This window comes from Peromyscus californicus, unplaced genomic scaffold, assembly GCF_007827085.1.
Source record: "Peromyscus californicus insignis strain IS unplaced genomic scaffold, ASM782708v3 Scaffold_13__1_contigs__length_99412109, whole genome shotgun sequence".
Classification (NCBI taxonomy): Eukaryota; Metazoa; Chordata; class Mammalia; order Rodentia; family Cricetidae; genus Peromyscus; species Peromyscus californicus.
This window is the reverse complement of record NW_026294424.1, coordinates 12,650,830-12,676,751: the sequence shown is the minus strand read 5'-3', so window position 1 is coordinate 12,676,751 and position 25,922 is coordinate 12,650,830. Positions and strand designations below refer to the sequence as shown.

The following is a 25,922-nucleotide window of genomic DNA, read 5'->3' as shown; positions in this document are numbered from 1 at the left end:
CTTGCTGTGCAGCAGAACCCAAAGGAAGGGACAATTGTAGGGCTACTCTCTTCACTGGCTCATGTCAAAACTCAGGTGCTGGGAATACCAAATGCTTTCTAAATGACCACATATCACCATGATTGCACCATGCACGCTCACAGGCAGGTGTGTAGCTGGAGCTCTGAGAAAACCTTGTGTCAAGTCAAGCACTGCCATTGTCCATTCTGTCTGTCTTGGGGAACAGGGGGGCACAAGCAGTCTTTTAGATATCTGACACAATGAACAGTCTGACCACACACCACCCACTTGGCTATGCCTTCTTTCTACCACACATTGTGTTGTAACAGTCATCAGCTAACCTGTTCCAGCACTGTGGTCAGCTGTCAAGAGATTGCTGGAGGTGGGACTCTGAAAACAGTACAGGTAAGAAGGCAATCTGCAACCACCTATACTGTTTCATTGCTTATTTAAGGACAGAGTCCTCATCAAGATATGTGTTCTCCATTTGGCAGGCCAGAAGTAGCAATAGTACTTTTACCATCAGTTTTTAACTAAATAACTGTTAGCTATATGGAAAGGAATGGAGATGGGGAGAGAATGAGGACAGAAACAATGGACTTAGTAGCAAGACATTGACACCTGACACTTAATTCTGTACCCAAACACACCTGCAACAGCACCCCCCACCTCCACCTGCACTTCTTGTGGACTGTGAACTTTTTAAATCATGTATGAGAAATATTTGGGGAGGCATTGCATGTTTGCCATGTGAATGGCATAGGTTATTATTAACCTGAATAGTCTTTCTGGAATATGTGCTGTCCATAGGCTACAGGAACTCTTCATTAGACATATTTTTTAAAAAAAATACAGCTGAACAATATTCTCACCCATTTTCTACCCAGCCATTACGCTTCCCCTTTTAAAGCTATCTGTGCCAGAATCTCTCCTGGAAAATGTTGAAAAGAGATCAATATCACTTTTCAGAAACTCGGAGATTTTTCTATGCCCTTCCCCTAGCATTCTGTCAACTCACATCTTGTCTTCATTCAGCAGGGCCCCTCCGTATGGGTGGCTGTAGAGTGTTATTCCTGTGAACAACAAATTGAGATGTGAGCATCATGCCCTGCTCCCTGGGGAGTCATCTCCAAGTCACTCATGAGCTGTCTCCTGGTTGCTCTGCCCACCCCCGATCCATTATCACTAACAAAGGGTAAATATGTTCTTGACATTAAACCCGTGTGTGCTGGGCTCCTTGTTCTTCCGGCTTTTGTCAAGCATAACCATCACGTATTTACGTCTGTCCCATCACAGACACCATGCTCCTTGGCCACGAGTTCTAAGTATTCTAGGACCCTACGTGATGTGACATCACACTTTATGATCAGGAAGGCGACTCAGGCTAACCAACTCTGTGCAGAGAGAGCACTAGAGAGAAAACAGGCCAAGTCCAGACAGAAAAAAACTGAGACCATTTCCTCGAGCTCATTTTGTTTTGGAGGCTGGTGGTGGACTTTGCTTCTTATCTTACTTTGTTAAGCTCATGTAAGAGTGTATCGCCAGGGGCCAACATGAAGAAATCACCACCATGTTATCAAATGGTAAGATCTTATCTTATAAAACTTCAGAATATCATACAGCACAACACCCTTTCCATAATAAACCCCAATTGATGCTGTATCAAAGAACCCAATACTTTAGCAAACAATTTGTGTTTCATCCTAAAGGTACTGGGAACTGTGAGTCATTAGATTTTCTTCTTTGCACTGGTCATTCTGAATATTCAGAGCCAAATGCGGGGCTAGTTGGACCCCACACAGTAAGCATGAAGCCCTCTGCTTCCTTTCACGTTGCTACTGTTTTTTTTTCTTCTCCCTTTGACTCATTCATTTTACAATTATCTTGTCACCTGTCTCCGTATTATTGATGAGAGCTCACTAAAATCCCACCAAACCATCGTAGGTATAAATCAATATGAATGAATCAATGAGTACAATAGTGGGCCAGAACCCAAGAAACACAACCCAGAGGTTTCACCCTCGAGTACCTCGACAGCTCTCTGCTGCCTGCACCCCTCCCGTTTGCTCCAGCCTGTTAGTTTATTCCACAGTGGGATCAGCCATACAACAAGACAAGCTCTGGTCCATAATGGAAAGAACAATGGGAGTTATTTGTTCCGAAATTCCCCGGCACAATGTCACCAAACAATTTCTGTGATTCTGAGCTAGTGTCCAGATACTCTTTCCTAGTACCCACTGTGTGGGTCTGATGCCCGCTATGTGGTTTTCTCAAACCTGGACTTACACAGTCGTCTCCAAATGATTTGCTAGAGTTGGCTAATTGACTGTCAGGACTGGTAACACCCACAAGGCTCTCTCCTGTTTGTCTTTCATGGTGTGATGCCCTACCTCCCTTCACCATGCTGCCGGCTTGAAGTGCTGGCTCACTAGCAGGTAGAATTTCACTATGGCCAGCCTCATACCGACTAGCTCCACCAGGGAGCCACACAAAAGTTACGTGACCTCAGACCTTGTTTATGAAGAATGAGATCCTGCCAAGCATGGCAAGTATTCCCAGGGTGCTGCAGACAGTGACAATATATTTCACTGTTAATGTAATTCTATTTTCTGCCTGTTGGTGAGAACATTACAAACTAGAGGAAACCCAGGAAAGTGTGGTAATCTGAGTAAAGTTCAATTATAAAACTGAAGTAACACTGAAGAATACTGAAATGTCTAAGACAAACACAACAACCCCCACCACACACACACACACACACACACACACACACCTTTGGGGCAAGAGGACATACACAAATGATGTCTTTGGGTGGATAAAATATCATCACATGTCAGGGGAAACAGACTTGGTAATAATGACTTAGAAAGAGAAGTTGGTTCAAGGATAAAGTTCCAAACATGAAACATGCATGACTAGAGGTTGAGAACATGGGTCCTAGTCCAATCTTTGGAGAAAAGACAAGTTGGACAATGAATTCAGTTACACAAATGGTGATTTTATGCAATCAACTAAACATCAGTAAAAACTCTAGACACTGAAGCTTATCCACTCTTCTGGTTGCTGAAAGCTGGATAGCCTGCAAGCGATCGGAGGTAACCTGCCTGATTCCATGGGCATCTTCCCTAACCTCACGCACAGAATCTCTATTGGCTGGTTCTAGTAAACAATCCAATCTGATAAGGTCATGACAACCCTTAAAACTACTAGCCAGGCTGCCACAGTGCAGAGGCTCCCAGGACACTTGAAATGCAGCTGGCACCTGGAGTAAGTGTGACCTTGTTGAGGAACACACCCTTTGGGCTTATTGGGTATAACTGAAAACAGTCATTGGTGGCATGACTTATTTCAACATCTAACCTCATCTCCTCCTTTCCTGGATCAAACTCAGAGTCCTAGTGTTTAATCCTGTTTTATTACATTTGGCCTCCAGGATCAACTTTTCCTACCAGAAATTCTAGACTTTGGTTTGTGGGCCCTGTGTTAACTCCAGGTATCCAGTGGCAGAGCAGGACACCAGCACACCCAGTATATTGACTGGTTTTTACTGTCAACTTGACACAAGGTAGGATTACCTGGGAACAGCAAACCTCACTTGAGGAATTACTTAGATCAGATTGTCCTGATTAGTAATTGATGTAGGGAGGCCTAGTCCACTGTTTGTGGTACATTCCCAATGAGGTAGATCGGGACTGACCAAGATAGTTAGCTGAGTATGAGCCAGAAGACAGTCAGAAAGCCAGAAAGCAGCATTCCTCCACAGTTTCTGCTTTAAGTTCCTGCCCTAGATTCCTTCAGTGATGGGTTTTTATCTACAGGTATAAATCAAATAAACCCTTTCCTCTCCTCAAGTTGTTTTGTTCATAGTGTTTATCACAACAACTAGAACCTCCAAATAAATGGATGTTTCTCCTTATATAAGTTCAGTCATAAGTGTTCCTGGGGCTCTCTGCAACCATCTCCTCATGTTGCTTGGGTCTCAACCCTCATATAGTTCTGCACACACCCAGTCCCCTGCAACCTGCCGGTTTATGACCACTAAAACAAAGCCCACGATTAGCCCATGGGTGTCCTCCCTTTAGGATTCCCATCATCCCAGTCACTCAGGCTCAAAACTGGGTCCCATCCTCTCCTCATTTTTCTTTGCCTCTGTTCAAGTTTCCCAGTTCTGTCGCTTCCACTCTGCCCCCCCCACACACACACACACAGAGTCACAGTGCTCGTGCTCATGCGTATGAGCACCTTGTCTTGGTGGCCTCAAACTCACATCATCTCTAAGTCTGCCTCTCCCCAAGCTCAGCATGCATACCAGCCCCAACAGGCTAGAGAATACTTTTCTAAAAGAAGAAAGAAAAAAAAAGAGAGGGGGGAGGGAGGGAGGAGGAAAGAAAGAAAGAAAGAAAGAAAGAAAGAAAGAAAGAAAGAAAGAAAGAAAGAAAGAAAGAGAAAGAAAGCAGGTGAACGAGCATGCATGAAAGGGCAGAGGGGTGAGGGAGAAAAACAGAACACTCATCTCCTTCACCTCCACACAGGTTCACTTTATGATAAAGTATAAAGTTATCTTACTGGTTCCATTTGGAAAATGGGATTAGTATCATTTTCCTTGACCCTGATGCATCTTATCTTTCCCTTCAACTTCCTGGTCCAGGCCTCATTGACATCTCATTCCATCTCACTCCTATTCAGAAATTAATTTCATTTTTGAAATCATTATTACACTGTCATGCTTTAGTCAAGCAAAACTGATGAATAAAAAAATGTATAAAGGCTGCTCCTGTCTTACAGTGGTTTTCCTTATGAATTTTCAACTCCACAGTACTGTAGAAGTCAAATATACTTAGTAGAAATCCTGCTTCAAAATTTAATTTTAATCTTTTCCTGCCTACGGACATTTGGTACCATTCTCTGGTCATGCTAGGCAGCTGGCACATTGAGCAGTGGGTCCTAGCCACCCACACGATCCATCCTCTATAACTCTGAATCACTAATTTGTGATCTTTCATCTGTTTTTTTGTTTTATATAAATTTTCAGTTCTAACATTTTTAACTTAGTGTGAGTTTAACAACTCCATGATTAAGTCAAACTGAATCTATGTTCCAAGTTTACAGTGTCATTTTTAACACACAAAATGATTACATTAGTAGTCAGGCTAATTAACCTAACTATCATTTCTTAAACACTGCTGATGAGAATAAAAATTAGTGCAACCGTTATGAAAAGGTTGTACTTTATACACTATAGAGGATGTACTTCAAAAATTAGAAGTAGAAATACTATAAGATGTAGCACCCCCACTTAAAGAACTGATAGGGTCATACCAAAGGAATAAAATCATTACATTGATAACATCTCTGTTCACTGCAGTATCAGTAGCCAAGATAAATCTGCAACCCAAGTGTCCATGGTCAGATAAATCAATGCAGAAAATGTGTTGTTTGTGGATATAGATACAGGCGTTTACATATATATAAAGATTCAACCCTTTTTTTTGTTTTGGTTTTTTGTTTTTGTTTGTTTGGTTTGGTTTTTCAAGACAGGGTTTCTTTGTGTAGCCTTGATTGTCCTGGAGCTCTCATTGTAGACTAGGCTGGCCTTGAACTCACAGAGATCCACCTGCCTCTGCCTCCCAAGTGTTGGAATTAAAGACATGAGCCACCACCACCACCAGGCCAACCCCTTTTTAAAGTAACAGAAATCCTGTTTTTTGAAAAAACACTCCTGAAATGAATACATAAATAAAATAAGCCAGAAGCAGAAAAATAAGCACCACGTGATCATGCTCAGATGTGGAGTTTTTAAAAGTGAAACACATGAAAGCTGAGTGTGGCAAGGACAGGGTGGGAGAGATGTTCCTGAAAGGGTACAAGAAGAATTTGTTTTAGGGATAGACATGCAAGCATGGTGACCAGAGATTAAAAAAATGACATATTGATTATCTTTGATGGGATAGATCTTAAGCATTCTTATCACACATCCACACGAAGAAATGAATTAAATGGACAGGACGGCACAAATGAGTAGGAGGGAAAAAAATGACAGTCCTCAGATCCTGAATCCTTACATATTTGTGCACAGAGATAAGCAGTTGGTACCCAAATGTATACCATCACCACTCCTTATCCATGTGTTACATACCTACAGCTTCAACTAAGCACGGATTAAGAATGGCCAAGAATGCCGGGCGGTGGTGGCGCACGCCTTTAATCCCAGCACTCGGGAGGCAGAGCCAGGCGGATCTCTGTGAGTTCGAGGCCAGCCTGGGCTACCAAGTGAGTTCCAGGAAAGGCGCAAAGCTACACAGAGAAACCCTGTCTCGAAAAACCAAAAAAAAAAAAAAAAAAAAAAAAAAAAAAAAAAAAGAATGGCCAAGAAAAAAAACCTGCATCTGTCCTGAGCAGGCATAGACATTTCCCTTTTCATCAGTCCCTAGACAGTGTTGCACGAAAACTATTTGATAGCATTTTTATTTTATTATGTATTTTCAATCACCTGGAGAGTACATAAATTGTGTGACAGGATAATTCTAAGTTACAGGCTTATATCGCACCAATGCTGTTTGAAATTAAAGATTTGAGCATCTGTGGATCTAAGCATCTATCAAGGTTCCTGAAACTAATCCTGGCAGATAACATAAGCTGTGGTCCTGTGCTCTGTGCTTTGAGTATGTGTGTGCATATATTTTTGAGAGAAGCTCTATCACATCATCATTATGGCCATTTGAGAAGGGACACCTGAAACATGGGTATCTTAGATGCCGTCTAGAGTCCAACAATGAGCTGTGACATGCTGGACTTCCAGCCAAGAACTTCAGATACCACAACCCACTTTCTCACCAGCACACACTCCTGATCTCCAAAAGATGATATTCATCCAGCAGGAAGGAGACAGTCCAAAGGCCAAGAGACTCTGCTCCACACATTCTGCAGAAAAGCTGTAAATGTTCCCATAGATGGTACAGTAATGAAAATTTAAACTACCGGTGATGGATCCAAGTTTGACCAACTTTCATAAATATCTATGCTTACACTAAACCATCAGAGTTTAAAAATGGTTCTCTAATCATGGCATTCTGTTCCCTCATTTCTAAGTTATGAATGTATTGTCCTTCGTTGTTGCATATTTCCTGGATTGGTGTCATTTTTAGAGTTCTAATCTAGGAGGCGAGGGCAATCTGCTCTCCCATCTCACTCGTGAAATGATTGACTGCCCCAGTGTGCCTAGCTGTATCCTGGATATTTGCATAATGCATCTTCTTGTTCTGCACTCTGATGATGAAGCTCCATGTTAGGAGACCAATGTAAGACAAGCATTTCTTTGTAAGGCAGTTTCTGGAATGATGGATTCTTAGAGGAAATAGGAATGTCAAGGAATGGTATAGCCCTAACATACCAGGTACTTCAGGATTGCCAGAGGGTTCTGTTTTCCTGAGTACAAAACCTGCTTCTGATTATCAGCAGAGTGCAGGTCTATGATATCTCAACCAAACTCCCACCAAGGTACAATAGCACTGAAAACTGAGCATATGTACAAGCAGCATGGTCAACAGTAGAGTTCCTAACATGTATAGGCCATCAAACATAGACCATCAAACCCTCACAAGGCAACAGAAGAGCAGCTGATATATATGAAGTGAACTCCAGAAGAGTCCCCAACGCTCCAGCCCCAGAAGATGCCATCTGCCCTTCCCTTCCTTAGAAGTGTAAGTCATTGGAGAGGCCACAGATGCCTGCTGGGACTGGGACTGTCCCTTCCAAGGAATCTCACTGTAATAACTTAGAGATACCACTATTCATTTGATAATGGCTTTAGAATTCTATAGTTTATATATTTTACAGAGTAAGTATTTCAGTGAAATAATATTAAAAAGTTCACATGCTCCATATTACTCTATTAGAGATCTTAATACTCTAGGAAAGTAGGACCTATATTGTACTCAGGGCAACAAAAGCCAGATACATTTGTAATGTCCCTCTCAATTCACAAGGAAGAGGATGGGATTATGGGTGTCTTCACCAGGAACACATGAAGACTTATGAGGAGACATTTGTCTCACCTGGTCTAATTACTACACAACATATACATGACCTGTACTGAAGCATCACATGGCACCCCACAAAAAAGCATAATATATTTTCATGTGTCCATTTTTTAAAGTAATTAAACTTCAACTTAATAAACAAAGGCAGGCTATCATTTCCTTCTATCTCACTTTATAGCCATCCCTAGGCATTCACCATAGAACTAAGAAATTCCCTTTAAAAACCAAGACACAAGCTGGGTGGTGGTGGCGCACGCCTTTAATCCCAGCACTCGGGAGGCAGAGGCAGGCAGATCTCTGTGAGTTCGAGGCCAGCCTGGTCTACAAAGCGAGTTCCAGGAAAGGCACAAAGCTACACAGAGACACCCTGTCTCGAAAAACCAAAAAAAAAAAAAAAAAAACCAAGACACAAAAAAAGACATTTGGTTTTAAGTTTTAGAACAGAAATCCCTGGTATTGCTGTCAGAATGGTAGTTAAGCCTGGTGCTGGCTACCAGCTTTTATAAGACCACATCCAGCAATAACACATTCTGCCCGTGTTCTAACTTAGACGTGGAAATCAGAGCACTAGGCACTAATTATGATTCATCAATGACCAAGCAAAGATTTGATCCTGCTCAGTCTCAGGCCAGATAATTCATTCAGAGGTGGTGCTGCACCAGCTAGCAGAGTGGTGTGATTGGACAGATGAATGGGCCATCCCTGAGGACATCACCTCTCACCGCAGAGAAGTCATTGTGATATTCTAGGACATCATCCAGAAGGGACCATGGAGCAGGATAGGTTTTCTGGCAGCAATGGGGACAGTGGATTAAAATGGACATAAATATACATGCTCAAAACTTCTGTGTTATCTGGCTCTACAAACATCAAGTGAGTTTTTCATTTTTATAGCAACTTGGCTCACCACTACATTACCATTTTTCAGAATCCTATTTGTTTTTTGTCGCACTTCTACAAGGTTAAACATACTTTAAAATTAAACTAATATTACTTTAAATTGGATGTAAGAAGATTTCATGTGTATTTTGCAAAGGTTTGGAGTTATTTAAATAAATGACGCACGCATACATTTTCTCAAACATAAGAGAGAAATGAATAGGGAACGAACTAGGAAACACGGGGATGATGGCTGTCTTCCTGAGGCCTTTAAGCCTGTACCAACAGGGGGACACATCCCAACTGCACAGCCCATCTCCCACACCCTCACACACCTTCCCACAAAGTGGAACTTTAGAAAGCAGACCCCAGGAGAGAGAGGGGAGGGTTTATGACCGGTCTCCAGTACAGGAGCTACATCACAAGCAGCCATTCCTACAGAGGGGCCTGCTGTGGAGAAAGGGCAGCCAAGGGCCTGTGAATTGCAAGGTGAATTCAGAGAGGGAATGGAGGCAGAAGGCGGTTCTCCTGACTGATCCTGAAATCAAGCAGAATCCACAGCAGACTGAGAGGTGCAGCTCCAGTTTTCTCAATCTCCATTTAATCCCTTTTCTGGGAGGCCAAAAACATCATTTACAGCCTTTGATGTTCTAGTGTGGAAGCTGTATTATCGCAAAGAACAATCCCTGTAATTGGGGTATTATTTTCTTTGTATCCTTTATTCAGTATTCTACTTAGGTTACAATGGTACTGTGAGAAAATCTTGGGCTGCTGAGACTGGTAACAGGGCCAAGGGTCTTAAAGCAAAGGCTATAGCTGAAGTTTCACAATGGAGAGGATAGAGCTTGCATCTCTTGCCAATATCACTTCAAAGGTTTTCAGAGGTGATGTTCGCATGTGCATTTTAAGGACACTTGAATCATTTTTCTTTGATTATTCTTATCATTTATATTCTGGTTTTTCCTTCTTAGAATTGGCCCACAGCAATGTATAAATGTGTAAAATTAGTTTTCTCATTTAGTATTCTCATTATGGCTGCATCTGTTATGGTTTCTAGACTGTATATTTGTCATTTATAAAAACGCACATCTGTGCTTTTGTACCATAGCCATTATGATGGAGAGATACTTAACACATTGTGATTCAAGTCATCATGTTAGGGTTCATTACTTTTATAAATGTATATCTTTGGAAATATTAAAGCCCAGATGTCTGTAACATCAACATCAAAAGACTTTACTTAACCTCCACATGTGTGGAAAGTTTGTGTTCTTTTAAAACATTTCTCTTTAAACTGTGGGTCACAACCCATATGAGGTCATATAACTGAATGCAGGATAATAGAAAGTATGGCAACAATAAATAGATTTCTTATAGCTGGAGAATTTTTCTCCAGCTCCCACCGCCAAGTCCCGCCAGTCCCGGAGTTCACTTATAAAATAAACACAGACTCTTACATTATTTAAACTGCTTGGTCATTAGCTCAGGCCTATCATTGCCTAGCTCTCACTCTTATATTCAGCCCATTTCTATTAATCTTTACTTTGCCATGTGGCTCATGGCTTACCGGTACTTTACATCTTCCTTGTCTTGGCGGTGGCTCCAGCCAGTCTCCCTTTCCTTCCTCCTTCCTCAATTCTCCTCTCTCCTTGTCCCGCCTATACTTCCTGCCTGGTCACTGGCCAATCAGTGCTTTATTTATATAGAGCGATAGCCACAGCAATTTCTGAACATGCAAATTGGCAAAATTTAATTATTTTAGAGTAAAACATAATAAATCTGAGACTTCCATGTTATATCATAAGGATTCCACTATTTGTTTCTGTGATAAATATCCTGACAAAAATAATTTCAGAGAGAAAGTGTTTATTTTAGCTCACAGTTCAAAGTTTCAACCTATCATTGTAACTAATTTAAATTAGTTAGACACATACTATCTATAGTCGAGACCAGAGAGCAATGAATTAATAAGCACAAGCTGGGACTCAGTTTACTTGAACATATACAGTTCAGGGTCTCCTACCCAAGGAATGGTGCCACCCATGGTGGGGAGATCTTCCTAACTTAATTAACATAATAAAGATAATCCCCCACAGACATGCTCACAAGTCAACTTCATCTAGACAATCTTTGAGGTTCTCTTCATGAGTGGTTCTAGATTATGGCCAGGTGACAATTACAACTAACCCTCACAGGTTTTACATACAGCTTGCACCCTTTGTACTGTGCATGCCCCCACATAACACTCCAAAAAGGCTGCCCAAAATGCCTTGGCTCATATTTGTAAATAATGAATTACAGTGCTTTTACTAGACATAGAAAATTTTATTTCTTATGGAAATATGAATGTTTATTATGGAAAAACAAAGGCTTTTAATCCTTTCTTATTATCATTCCTCATCGTGTAAGTATTAAACCAGTGTATCTTCAGGTTGTACTATGTTAGAATGTTTGATTTTAAAATTAGTTGTTTGAGAGTTTCTGATGACTATCATGAGAAAATGTGAAATGAATTTTGGCTTGGAATTAGGACAGGATCTCTAACAATTTCTGAAATGGCCCTCAACATCCTTCTGTCAATTGGTTTTTCATAATAATATGAAGTGTCACTCTCAATGTTGACTATTATAAAATCAAAATATTGATCAACTATAAAATGTGTTGAAGACGTTGTCTGCCCTGCCATATCATATGTTTATCTAAGATTTAAATCTTTAGGTTAAAAGTGATAGCACATAGATCCCATTAGCATGTAAACTTCTTTCATGTTTAATAAATTGTAAATGTATAACAAAGAACTGTTTTAAAATAGGTTTTGTAATGTGTTATAAAATTCATTATAGCAGATGTTTGATTCTTACATCTACTTTGTGTATTTAAGTAGCAAGGGTCATGTAAAAATTTCTCAGGCAATAAAGGTTGAAGAAACCCTTCCTTGAGTCTTCAGGAGTGACCAGGAAAATAGAAGGGCAGCTAAAAGCATAACATGATCAGACACTACTAAGAGTAAATACAGAAAGAAGTGCAGGGTGCTTCTACCTAGTGGCATTTTGATGGCTTTCACCCTCTCTTCCTACTCTTAACATCTCTGGGGATGAAATGTTATAGATATTTTTCTCAATATTAAAACTGAGAAATTTAATACTAAGCATTTTAAGTAACCATGAAAAGTTCTTGAATTTAAAAGTAAGATACAAATATACCACATATACACACTCACCCATAACATAAACAAGCAAACAAAACATAGGGTAAAAATTATATTAAATTCCAATCCAAAACCAATCAGGTGAAATTACTTTTCTCATTTTAGGAATTTCTCATGATACACCCATTATTACTGAATTCTGTTTTGTGTTGTATGTCTTCAGTTTCATGGGTCACTTTTGACGTTACAACAAAATTTTTGCTACATGTAAAACATGTGTATAATCCATATATTGTGCTGGAATCAATGCTCATCCAAGTTTTCTTTCTTCTATAGTAGTAGTTCTCAACCCAACACCTTGGGGGTTAAATGACTCTTTCACAAGAGTCACCTAAGACCACTGGAAAACACAGATATTTGCATTATGATTCATAACAGTAGCAAATTTACAGTTATGAAGTAGCAATGAAAATAATTTTATGGTTGGGGGTCACCACAACATGAGGAACTGTATTAAAGGGTCACAGCATTAGGAAGGTTGAGAACCACTGTTCTGTGGATCCATTGTTTCTGTGATCTTTCTTTGGCTAACAGCTCAAATAGCTACCTATGCTAACAATACATCTACAATATAATTTTTGAGCTACTTTCTATAGGAGGATGTCCCCATGGCCTGTTTATATTATGGGTAGCAGCATCTCTTGACACAGAATTTGACATGAATCTCTCTCTCTCTCTCTCTCTCTCTCTCTCTCTCTCTCTCTCTCTCTCTCTCTCTCTCTCATTCTATAAGCAATATTCTACTGTGTACTCTCTTTTGAGATTGTAGACAAAAACTGAGGGCCCAACTCTAGGTCCTTTAAGATGGAGACGTCCTGTCCCTTCTGAGTCCTCCCTTTCATAACCCCAATTGCACAGACATAACACAACAAACACCCACAGTGGAAAATCTCCAAGGTCCTAAGCAGGTGGTGGCCTCCAGGAGACCAGAAGACTTGAACACAAGGTAGTGAATCCCCTGAATGTATTCATCACTTCTGTGTACCTAGACAAGTCCCAATGGAAACCTCCAAATGAGCTGTCAAGTGACAGGCACGACAGAGAACAAAGGAGGAGTGGCCTGACTGAAGGAGACCTTTTCAAAGACACCGGCCATTCAGCCAACCACTAGCAAAAGGATCCTCATCTAAGAAAACATATCCTACACACCTTACTTGACAAAGACAGGTATAATGGCGACCTCACCTGGCTTAGAGATGGGCTGAGTCTCTACCCTAGCAAAGTGTTATCAAGTTATAACTCTTTACTACCAAGAAGAAGACAACGAAGGATTAAGACACCATATTTACCTGGTAACATTCAGACTGAACATGGCACTATGGGTACAAAGAACTCACCATCTCCAGTGTCAACCATGCCCTGCAGGAGACTGACCATCTCCTAAATTGGCTGTGACTAAAATGAAGGTCACATCTGCAGGCACCAGTTCTCAGCACCCAGTAGCCACATCTGCTCAGGATCTTCCCACAGAGTCTCCTGATCTCAGGCCTTCTCTCCCATGGTGAACTAGATTACTAGAGACTATACCTTATTCCATCACAAGCAACAAAGGAGATGTGGTTATGTTCCTACTCATTGTTCCCTGGTTTATTTCATATCTGCCTCATTGCCTAGCATGCCATGTGTGTGGACCCATCTCTTTCTTTCTAGAAGAACCTAGAATCCTATTAAGAACCTAGAATTCATTAAGAGAATTCAGAAAGAAAGGCACAGAAAGAAAAAAAATCATGGAATCATATGATTCCCCAAATAACCAAAGCAATCTTGAACAGAAAGACTAAAGCTAAAGGGATCATATCACTTGACTTCAAAATACTTAAAAACTATGATAATGTATCTTTTATATTATAGAGCTATCATTAAAAATAAACACAGACAAATGGAACAGAGCAGAAAGCCCAGGTATAAAGTAACCTATCTGTAGCCAACTGGATTTGTATTATTGTTATTGTTTTTGTTTTGTTTTGTTTTGTTTTTATTCAAAGATGCCACTGTGGAAGCTGGTGAGCTGGCTCAGTGGGGAAATGAACTTGCCACCAAGCCAGTAATCTGAGCTTGATTTGCAGGACCCACACGGTAGAGGGAGAGAAGTGAATCCTGCAAGCTGTCCTCTGACCTCCACATCTGCATCATGGTATGTGTACACATATTAAAAAAAACACCCACAATAAACAGACAAATAAATAAGTAATATAATAAAAACAATAACAGAAAAAGAAAACACTCTGGGGGAAAGGCAATCTCTTTATTAAATGGAGCTATAGAAACTGGGTATTCATATGCAAAGAAAAGAAACAAAACTATTTCTCACTATATACAAAGATCAATTCGAAATCAATTAAAAAAACACAAGACCTAAATCCATGCAAATATTGCAGGATAAATGGGGAAAGGGATGCTTCTCAACACTGCACTGGACATGAATTTTTTAGATAAGATCCAAAACACACAGAAAACAAGCAAAACTAGACAGACAGGATGGCATCAAATGACAACACGTCTACACAGAAAAAAAGATTATCAACTGAGTGAAGACATGACCTACAGAATAGGAAAAATATTTCAAAGCACACATTTGATACACGGTACATATCAAGAATGCACCAGTACTTCAACAGCAAAAAAGAATTAGTTACACTGGTTTAAGATTCAATATGTTTAAAGAAAACATATGAATTACCAATAGCATCTGAAATAAAAATAATCTGTGATGCCAGAAATCACAGGGAACTGCAAATGAAAACCACAGGGAGATAAGGCCTGACTCCAGGTAGCAGGACTCTGGGGCTATGTCAAAATGACAAACGATAAGCTTAAACAAGAACGTAGGGAAAAGGGACCAACACACTGTTGGTGAAGTATAAGTTAAGGCAACCATTTTGGAAAGCAACATGAGTGTTCCTGAAAAATGTAAAAGTAGAGCCATCCTGTGACCCAGCAATCCTTCTTCTGTTGTCTGTCAAAGCAGTATCGGTGCTTTCATGTCCACTGTGGCCCTACTCACAACAGACAAGACAAGGACTCAACCCAGGTGTACATCAACTGACAAACAGACAAAGAAAATGTGCTATTTTTACACCAAGGGCTATTATTCAGACATAAAAAGATGAAATCCTGTCAGTAGCAACATGAATGAATGTGTAGAACATTATGGTACGTGAACTAAGTAAAGGCACAGAACAAAATGCTACAAAACATCAGGTCCTGAAGCCACAAACATAAATGGAGAATGACAAGCCACAGTCTTCACTGCTTCCGTGCCTAGCATAATGTCTGCAGGTGTTTGTGATACTATGGGAGTGCCTGCTGACATGGATTTTAGAAGCTACCACCTGTGGGTGACAAGAGAGGAGCCATTAACTCATTCTGATAGGTGGGAGGCCCTCAGTGGAGCCACGTCACATGTGAGCTGGACCTGAGGCACTGAGCAGAAATGCACAACTTTCTCTTAAGGTGCTGGACAGTGAGGGAAGAAACCTAGTTGAGGATCCTCAGGGGCAGTAATTCACTGAGCACAAAAGCCCTGTGATGCCAAGCCATGAGAGAAGGCAGGAAAAGACTGAACTGAGATCTCAGGTGGGCAGCAGCAAATGTACTGCTATTTAGATGCATGGGCTTTATCCTGAACACATTTAAGAGGCACTGGAAGTTCTAAGTACTGAGCAAGAAGGACAATTTCAACATTTTAGAAACACTTTTCCCAACAATATGTCAGCATCTTGATTGCGCTTTGATTGTTGGATCAATACAAATGGAATTCTGAAAAAAAGAAATGATTTCAGAAAAGAGGATCCAGGAGACAAAAGCACTTAGACACAGGGTACATGGTAGAAGAGCTATGTGGGGTGACCCGAGGAGGGCACAAAGGCTTGAAGACTTGCCTTGATTTTCTTCCTTCATTACTTGACCTAAGTGTAGGATAAACGCCTTGGCATCACTGGAAGAACCTAAAAGTGGGTGAGCAGCAGCCTATGAATATTTAAATAGAGATAAATGTTCATGCAAATAGGCCTGTGATTTGATGTGCACATATGAGATCCACTGTGGCTGTTGCTGAACCTTTAGCTGGGGCAGAACTTCCAACAGGCAGAGTGCTAGAGCAGGCCAGAGATAGCCTGCAGGTCATCCCCCGACATTGTGACACATGTCTATAATCTCAGCCCTTGGAAGATGTAGGCAGAGAGATTAGGAGTTTGATGCTATCACCAAATACATAGTGGGTTGGGAGACCAACCTGGACTGTATAAGACCTTATTTCAAAATAAAAATAATACGATAAAAAGAATTAAAAGAAATAATAAGGGCCCCACATGGAGCCATCTACAATCTTAGTACTTGTGAGACTGATATGGGAGAATGATGAGTTCCACCTGGCTTTTATAGTAGGGTCCTAGCTCAAAAGAGGGACTATGAATTAAGAAGAATATCATGTTCAGAAAGATGCATTCCATGGGTGACCTCAGACATGCCCACAGAGTCCCCATGGTAGGCTACCTATGGTGAAAATACCTAGGTAAGTGCCCTTGGCACCTGGGGCCAGGTGAGTAGTACTAAAAGAACAAAAGACATGCACCTGCAGGGTTGCAAGGACAAAAAGGGAAATTTGCTTTGACTATGTAATGTGCAGGAAACCGCAGATTCCAAGTTTAGTCTCAACTGCCTTGGAGGTTCCCTTAGGATTCTGACAAATGCCTCTGATAACAAACGTGATTAAACTGCTGACATGAATATAAAAGAAGGAATAAAAGAATGGAATTACCTTTCATTCCACAGTCCTGTCATCTCTGTTGAGCCCTAAATCTCCACACCAGACTCCAAGTGACACCTGAAAAGCTGTACTCCCTGTCACCCAAAAATGTACTGGTACCTGTTGCATTGGAGCAAATGAATCCCAACGGCACTAATGCACAGGAAGAGTTCACCCATCTTGGAAATCCACTTTGGAAAGCACAGCTGGTTTGCCTGGACTAGCACCCACCTGCCAGGGCTTCACGGACTGGCTCTACACAAATGGACTAGGAAATGCAAACTGGATTGCGCTAAGTTCCATGCTTCAAATATGGACTCAGACAAGCAGCGAGATCACTAGGATAAGAAAAGAGACCACTGTAGATTCTGACCAACAGCCTCCTTATGAGCGGACAGGATGAGACTCCCAAAGTTCCTTCATCTCTAAGACAAGAATGCCCACGGCTGACAACACAACCACCAGAGGCCTAACCGGGAGTGTCCAGTGTTGTCTATGTAGCGCAGAGACCTGTGTTCTGGCTTCTCTGGTCTGGAGGCTCCTGAGCCCTGTGTTATGGGGCTGCTGGGGCCAAAGCTCAGCCTCTGCCGTCAGCTTCCTCCCTGGCTAAGCTTTGCTTTCATTGTAATATCAAGTTCATAGATCCAGCTCTGTCCAATTCCCACATGAATGGGCAAGTGGAAAGGGATGCGATAGAGTGTTTTTGCTCAGAGCTTTGCTAGTGGGGGTTCTTAATCAATATTTTAATAACAACTCACAATGCACCCTCCTGCTGCGTTGTCTTCTGTGTTCCCAATTTATTGCACAAAACTTCCTTTCCAGCACTGAGTGCATAAACAAGTCAAAAATTGAAACTTTGACACAAAGAAAACAAATAAAATATCTTTAGAGGAACTTCCAATAACAGAGAATAAATGTGATTTTAAGTCTCACCCAGCTTCTCCACAAACAAATGGAGAGCCCATTGCTGTAAGTAGATGCTTCTGAGATGACCATCATCAGGATGTCCAGTTGTCTGACAGGCAGTGCAGACAAGATCGATGGACAACTGTGGTCCAGGCAGCAATGCTCTGGTACCCTCTAATCATCCCAAGTACTAGCCAGTAAGGTGCAGACCCTGCATATAGCAACACCCCTCACTGAACTCACTCCTCCAGAGCAATTCTGAATCTGCTTTCCTTTGCAGAAGCATACCAGAGGATCTTATCCACATTTCCTTTTCCTCTCTCCCAAGTGACCACAATGCCTCCCATGTGGGCTCTAGTAGGTGGCCTGTCCCTTTCCTTAGAACCTCTGAGTATAATAACCCACCTTTAAAAGTCAATTATCTCCTTATCTCTTGGCTTCACAATACCTGAATCATAATAAAACCAATGTTTTGAGAAACTTCGTAAAAATTTTTGCTCAAAATTAATCATTTGTAAAAACTAGTAAGGTGGTAGCACAGGCCTCTATTCCCTCTAAATGGTAGGTGATACATGGAAAATTTTTATCTCCGAGAGAGTAAGAGAGAAACACACACAGACACAGACACACAGACACACACAGACACACACACAGACACACACACACACACACACACACACACTGTATATTAGTTCTGTGTTATGCAATTGCTTGGGATGGGTTCTTGTGGTCCCCAGGCCTTTCCTGATTCCTAGAAACAGCCTTTGTCCCGTGCTCCTCCATGCAAGGCTGACTTGAAACACTTCATTTTCGCTGAGAATCTCACCGCGGCTTTCTCTAGTGCCTTAGCAGTGATACGCACTCTGCAGTCTGCAGTTTTCTGCCCCTGGCATCTGCCGACCTGCAGCCCACCCTTGTAACTTTAGCAGGCCACACCCACTGCTTTCTGGCTTCTTCTGATCTGATATGTGAGCATCTTTCATTATCAGAACTTCATGCACACAACGCAGAGACCAACATGGCACGGAAACCAAACGTTCAGGCAGTTTGTAGACAGCTTAGAATTCTGAGTGTACTGCAGTCTCCAGTCACAGTCAGACACTTGGACTGAGCTACTGGTTCTCTAAAACTGTAGCAGAATACACCAAGGGTAGGTGGGACAAAAATAAATCCAAGTCCCATGCAGTCCCTTATGTTTTCTTGGTCAGGTATTTCCTTGGTCTCGGTTGCTCTTTGAATTCCATCTCTCTTAGAAAGGTGTGTTAGTCCATTTCTAGTTTTTCCTGTAACATACCCCTGGGAGAGTCATGGGCTCAAGATGTACTCTGACATCTTGCCGATGACTGAGACTGCTTGCTTTCTTTGCCGTTAAACAGTTCATCGATGTAGGTACTGCCGGGGGAGAGAAGTTCCTGCAGCCTAAACCACTTGCACCTATTTTTTTGCCGATGAACTTATGGAGTGGCTCATTGGCACTCTGCTCCTCCAGCCACTTCCAAGGGAGAAGGAGAGAGAGTTGGTTAGCAGCAGCCTGCATCCCTGGAGCCTAGTGGGACAAACAGACACAGAAGCGGGCAATGCATGCCACAGTAGGAAGCTGCTGAGGGCTAGAACAATACTACGGACATCAGAGGAGAGAACGCCTAACACAACCAGGAAATGAGTGGACAGGAAGTGGGAGGGACAACAGTAAGTTGCCCTTCCAGACACTAGCCATGGAGAGCAGATGGCAGCTTGATATCCTGACCTGTTCACTGGCTGAATATGCAAGCTAATCTTGGGGTTACTTACCGGATTACCTTTACCTCTCACTTTTAAGGGAAGGCTGAGACCAAGGCTGCTTGTGGATGCTCTGATCTCTCCTCTCCAGTGTTCTGGACCCTACTGCATAGTGTCACTTCTCCATGCAATATCAGCCACGCGCAAAGCAGCCGTGCCTTCTTTGTGGCACCCCTTTGTCCTAACATTTCTCGAAGGGCTGCCAGTTGTGACGTCAGTCATTCAGCCTTTGAAGCACAAGTTTCTAGCTGAGTTATTAAATCCTTTCTTTTCTCCAGTGTCCCAAACTATTGCCCATCTGTTTGAACTTGAGCATATTCTTTTCTCTAGATTCACCCCTATCTTGCCTAGATAGCTTTACACTTGAGAAGCCCCTTCCTGTGTTTCTCTCATTCTTTCTGGAGTATTTCTTTTACAATACTATTCTTATCCTCAGTATGGGGAAAGACTGTCTACTGACTAACTAAAAAGGTCCTTCCTTCTTGCAGCATCAGTCAAGGTCAAGTTGGATTTGGCTTAAAAAAAAAAAAAGGAACTTTCAGAGAGAAGAGCAACTTCTCTCCATACTCACCCTCATGATGAGGTCAAAACAGACTCCTTGAAATCTGAAGCACACCAGGATTGGCCAGAGGCGCTGGCATCCAGACTGCCCTGTTGACCTCAAATTACTGTTCATCACTCAAGGGTCACTGTTATGCTCCTTGGAGAATGTCCACAAAAAAAGGACCATTCAGTTGGACATGAGAGAAAAGTGACAATTGCTACTAGAGAGAACAAGATCTACCGTGCCTCAGAGCCCAACTGGCTCAGCACCTAAGCTCATAGATGATTATGTAGAACACCAGTTTTCTCACCAATAAAGAGGGCAAATAATGCCTATCTTATATTTTCATTTTATTTTTTATTTTTGAAATTATAACTTAATTATAGAATTTCTCCTTTCCCTTTCCTTCCTACAAATCCTCCCAAATACTCTCCCCTATCTCCTTCAAATTCATTTTGGCCTCTCTTTTTCAGTAATTTTTATTATATGCATATATGCACATGTATATACTTATGTATTCCTAAAAATAATTGGTTCACTACATATGACACTGCGTGTGTGTGTGTGTGTGTGTGTGTGTGTGTGTATTTCCAGAGCTGACCATTTGGCACTGGACAACCAACTGGTTTACTCTTCCCTGGGGAGAGCTACATCTCTGGTTCTTAGCTTTCCACAGTTGCTGATAGTTCTTTGTGAAGGGTTGAGGCCTTGGCCTCATAGGGTTTTCCCCATCCATTTTGACATATTCACTAGTGTCTTCCTTGTTCAGTTCACATTTGGGAAGTTACATCAGCAAGACATTAGTGGTGTAGCTTCTGATCTTACTAGGAGACACAATCTCACAGGAACTTCCCTGAATCTCTGGTTCCTACAATCTTCTCTTCCCTCTTCTACAACATTTCCTGAACCAGAAGGAAGCCTAGCCTAGTACTCAATGAGAGTGGAGTCACGGTTATTGGAGGAGAATCTGCAAGCACTAGTTTACTAAACCAGCATAATCCGTAACAACAATCTATAAATATTTGTCCTTATACCCACAGATAAGTGTAGTCTTCATACTTCATCAAGGAAATTTCTCTTTACAACAGATGGAAACCACTACAGAAAAACACAATCAATCAAAATGCAGAGTTGTGGAGGCCAGTCTCAATGGATACATGTACAAAACATTATCTTACAAATTTTGACATGAAAATTAAAAGAAAGCATGCATATTGAATCCTACTGGAGTTCCTGATATATTTTAGACTTTAATAAAAGCATTCTTTTGTCCCTACTCTGTATGATTCTATAACTCTTTTAGGCTTCTCTTAGCCATACATATTTTAGTATTTTTATTATCCACTAACATTAGATATCATTAGGGTGCTATAAAACTAGTTTATCTTGTTTTCAAGGGTTTTAGCAGGCTGGAGGTATAGGCACAGGTGGAGTACTTGCCAAAGGTGTACATAAGGCAACTACAAAACTCAACATCACAACAAAAAGTAAAAGCAAAAAGATAGGGGTGATGGAGAGATGGCTCAGTGGTTTACACTATTTGTTTCTCTTTCAGAAGACCTAGATTTGATTCCCAGTACTGACATGGTGGCTTCCAACCATCTGCAACCCCAGTTCCAGGGGATCCAATGACCTCTTTTGACCTCTTAGGGCACAAGGCATGCACATTGCACATAGACACACATGCAGGTGAAACATTCATACATATAAAAGAAAACAGGCAGGAAATGGATAAGCAAAAATTAAAAGTTAGTGAAGGGAACCAACTTAGAGTGACTGCTTAGCACTGACCTCCATGCGCACTGATGCTTCTGCAGGCACACATGAACTAAACTATAACAGGTGTGACCTGTTGTTGCTTATGCCTCCTGACTTTTTCTTCTTTTCATAATGACACTGAATTAACTTGACAAATTACTACTTTTCTACTCAACTAAAACTGGTACATTCCACTAAGCCAAGAAATCAACTCTGGATACCAAAACCAGACCTGAGCCATTTACCGAAATGAGAAAGCATAGGTAATCAGTTGGCGGTTGACACAAGGGATTGATGAGATGAGAGGCCAACATAAATCAAATTACAATGTTCACTTTCCCAATGGCAACACATTAGGGAAATCTTTTACTCCCTACTGCAGTATTCCATGCAGCAGTATCCTTAAAAATTGAATTTATTTTTGCTTCTATACGGTATTAAACTTCAGAATAATTTTTGAAATTAAATTCTCAGAATGTCTTTTGTTTCACAGACAAGGTCACAGTTTCCAGAAAGTTGGACATTTAATGGGAGAAACAGGGAGAGCCCAGAACTTGGTGTGTTTTTATGCACTCAATGTCTGATAAGAAACTACTCATCATTCTTTATTTGCCTATTCTGCATTAAAAACAGCATTTAAAAATACTGTTGTGTTGAGCGTAGTCAATGTCATTGCATAAAAAATAACATTACCATATTGTCTCCAGTCCACAGCATCAGGGGGTAAGTGCTGCCATAAGATCAGGTTGTTGAGATGATTGAGGTAGGAGGGTAGAGAATGGAACCCCTTCTGGTTATACCACACCTGAAAAAGAAAGAGACGAAGGATCTCATGAAAGTGGTCCTTAATTCTCTTCATGTGTCAATAAGCTTCAACAGCACCTGAACACAGAACTCAGAGCAGTGTTCCCTCATGGCTGACAGTGACAGCCAATTCCAGTCTGCTAATTTTATATTTATCTCAAGCATATAATTTACAGCTAAAAATAGATTAATTTTCCCCAGAACAAATGCAAATGTTGCTTTATAATTATAGTCTCACAGGATTTGGGACCGAAGCCCATTATTTTTTTTTTCTTTCTCAGTTGGTAAGCTAATGAAATTTGACCTGCAAATTAAAGGCGTGGAAGATGATCAGAACAAATGATTGCTTTCAATTTAATAACTGCACGTGGAACATTTCTTTCTCAAAATAAATTGAATTGAACATTTGTTGAGCATGGAGAATAAAGCAATGTACCTCTTGAGATGAGAAAGGTACGGAGAAAAGAAAAAGACTATGTTTGTAAAGACCAGACACTAAATATCATAAAAAAACCCTAACTGAACCACCACTTCCTATTCTTCAAAACATCAAAATTTTAATGAAAAATGAAATACGTATGATAAGTCTGCAGTGCTAGTATCTTCAAGAAATACAGCCTGTCAACTAGCATCTTTGAATCTTAATTCAACTGTGATGGAGCACATAGCTCTGGCAATGTTGTTGTGCAACAGATAATCTACTTTGAAGAAGAAGAGCTACCCCACAGAAAGTCAGCCCTCCATGAGCCTTCTTAAGTTGGCACACAAGTTTACACAAGTGAGAGCCAGACCTGAAGTCACTCACTTTTCCTCCATCCTTATATGACCAAGTGTATTTTACAGAGACTAGTAAAGTCTGGGGGAACAGCTAAGTAATAAAATTCTATAAATATGAAATAAAATAAAAACCTACTATACAAGCCAACGCTCCCCAATTCTTTCATTTTAGTAGACGGGAATCCCATCTTTCACACAACTAACTCCTGTTCCCAACTGCTTGCTTATGTTATAAAGTCATCTTTTAAACTTCAAGGGGAAGGAAAGGAAGACATCTTGAGACCTACTAAACATAGAAGTCAAGATATTCCATGAGTGTTGAAACTCTGCCTAGACATAGTAGCATAGCATGGGCAAACCCCACTCCCAAATGTAGGGCATTTTAGAGCTACAATCCTGCAGAGCAGATTGAGGCCGGAGCTCTGGGATGGACTAAGCAAGCACTGAGCTAGAGGGTTCTAGATTACATCTCAGAAGTATGTCCACCTCTTTGGCCTAACAGATATTTCCCTCAGAGTTCTATATTGTCACACACACACACACACACACACACACACACACACACACACACACACACGCGCGCGCGCGCACACACCACATTTCCAGAAATAATGGAAATGCAGGGTTTTGTTAAAGTCAGTTGAAGACTAATATAGTTGAAAGCCCATCCATTTCATCTGAAGGTCTTAATTCCTGCTACCCATGTCCATATCCTTATTCCCCACTATGACAGTTTCTTTAAAAGTTTAACAAATGAGAAGGAAAAAGAGAAGGGGGGAATAATGTAATCTCTACCCTGTATCAGAAATTTTCAAATTTTAGTTTTGATTTTGCTCATCTGTTTTAACAGACTGGTATATTTTGAACATATAATATCTCAGAACAGTGATGTCAACAGCAAGATAGTGACGTAGGGGGGATAACAGAGCTGGAGAGCTAGGAGCCTCTGCTTACCCCTCTATGCCTCATCCCCTGGGCTCTGTGGTTTCTGCTCTGGAACACTTAATAACCCCCATTTCTCAACGTCCCTGTTCCCTGGTCCTTTGCCATGAGACTGAGTCTGTGCTGGCCACTTTAAGTTGAACCACAAAATGAGACAACACAAGAGGTTTGAAAAGTACGGAGATGTATGCTGCATCCTTCCTGAGCCTCTGGCATCACTAAGAGGACCTTGCTGGGCTGACATACCAGATATAGACACAGAGTAAAGCTGAGCTCAAACTTCACACATAAATACACTGCAGTACATTCTTACCATTTTATGTGGCCTGAGTATCCCTCAGAATGCCAGTTGGGTCCCTTCCTTCCAGAAGAAGGGGCCTGTCAGCAGTTCTTCACTTCCTCCTGGTTCCTTAGTGGTTGATCTAAACATCTGCTTTGTATTGCTTCTGGTTAGTGGTCAGTTCCATATAGAAGGAGTTATGCAGATACAATCTACTCAGCTTACCCTGCTGACCCTCATACCAGACATAGATGTTACACATGCAGCATAGTGATCACTCCTCCATCACATGGCCTCCTATAACCTGTGCCAGCCTCCCTTAAATTCACCAATGAAAGCTCCCTGTAGGAAACCTGTTTGGATTATGTCCTACACATAACAGAGACACTGGCCCATATGTATGCTTGTCTGTCTCCCTAGCCTCTCCAGCTCCATGCCTCTGAGTATATGGATTGGGGGCATGCAATGCATTTCTCAAGGCCTGAAAGTAATAAAACAAGTATTTTCATCTCGTTTGAAGGATGTTTTCCAACTTAAATTTTCTAAATTAAGTCGTCCAACTCCCTCCTTTCAAAAGCCAACAGCCAGTCCACTCCACACGTGCTCATTCCTGTCCAAGGTGAGTTCAGTCAGGATGACAGAGGCAGAACTTTGCAGACTCTGAGCTAAATAAATGAGCATTGTTGAGGTCTCTGAGGTTTGGAAACCTTGGGATTCGGTATTCCTGTGGGAACAGATGACTGACACAGCAATTAACACGGGCAGGAGGTGTGACTGTCACAGACACTGAAAACACAGGCACCACTTTAAGATTAGCACCTGGTTGACAAGAGACGCTTGTAGGGATTTGGGAATGGGAGGGGAAACTGCAGAAGTAAGTGCGGGGGTCGGGGTGGGGGGGGAGTGGGCAGGCAGCCTCTGTGGACCACTGATAAACATGGGTCCTTATTACGTAGTAGTACACATCTGTCAAAGTGTCACCTATGGTGTGTCTGGAGACAAAGGGCAGAAGCTGTGCCCAACAAACCTGGCTTGGAGGTTTCTAAGCAAGATGCTTAGAGATATGACTTCATATTAAATAACAAGAGTAGTGCTAAGTAGCCCTCTCAAAGGGACAGAAGGACCTTACACTTCAAGGTGTGTGCTGCTCCCTGGTAGTCTGACATTTCCCAAATCCCAGTAATTAAGTTGAAGAACTCACTAAGTGCTTGTCTCAACAAGAACTACAGGCGCAGCTTGTGGTCCTTAATTACATAAAC

General features: G+C 41.3%; 1 protein-coding gene across 1 annotated transcript in view; it reads right to left on the bottom strand.

The window, feature by feature from the left end:
• Positions 1-25,922, bottom strand: part of Abca13 (ATP binding cassette subfamily A member 13) — a 446,515-nt gene that overhangs the window by 112,309 nt on the left and 308,284 nt on the right. Inside the window, exons 48-49 of the mRNA XM_052734499.1 lie at positions 22,554-22,665; positions 1,019-1,073 (exon numbers count right to left, since the gene is read on the bottom strand). Coding sequence (XP_052590459.1) covers positions 1,019-1,073; positions 22,554-22,665 — 167 coding nt within the window. The remainder of the gene's footprint in view (positions 1-1,018; positions 1,074-22,553; positions 22,666-25,922) is intronic.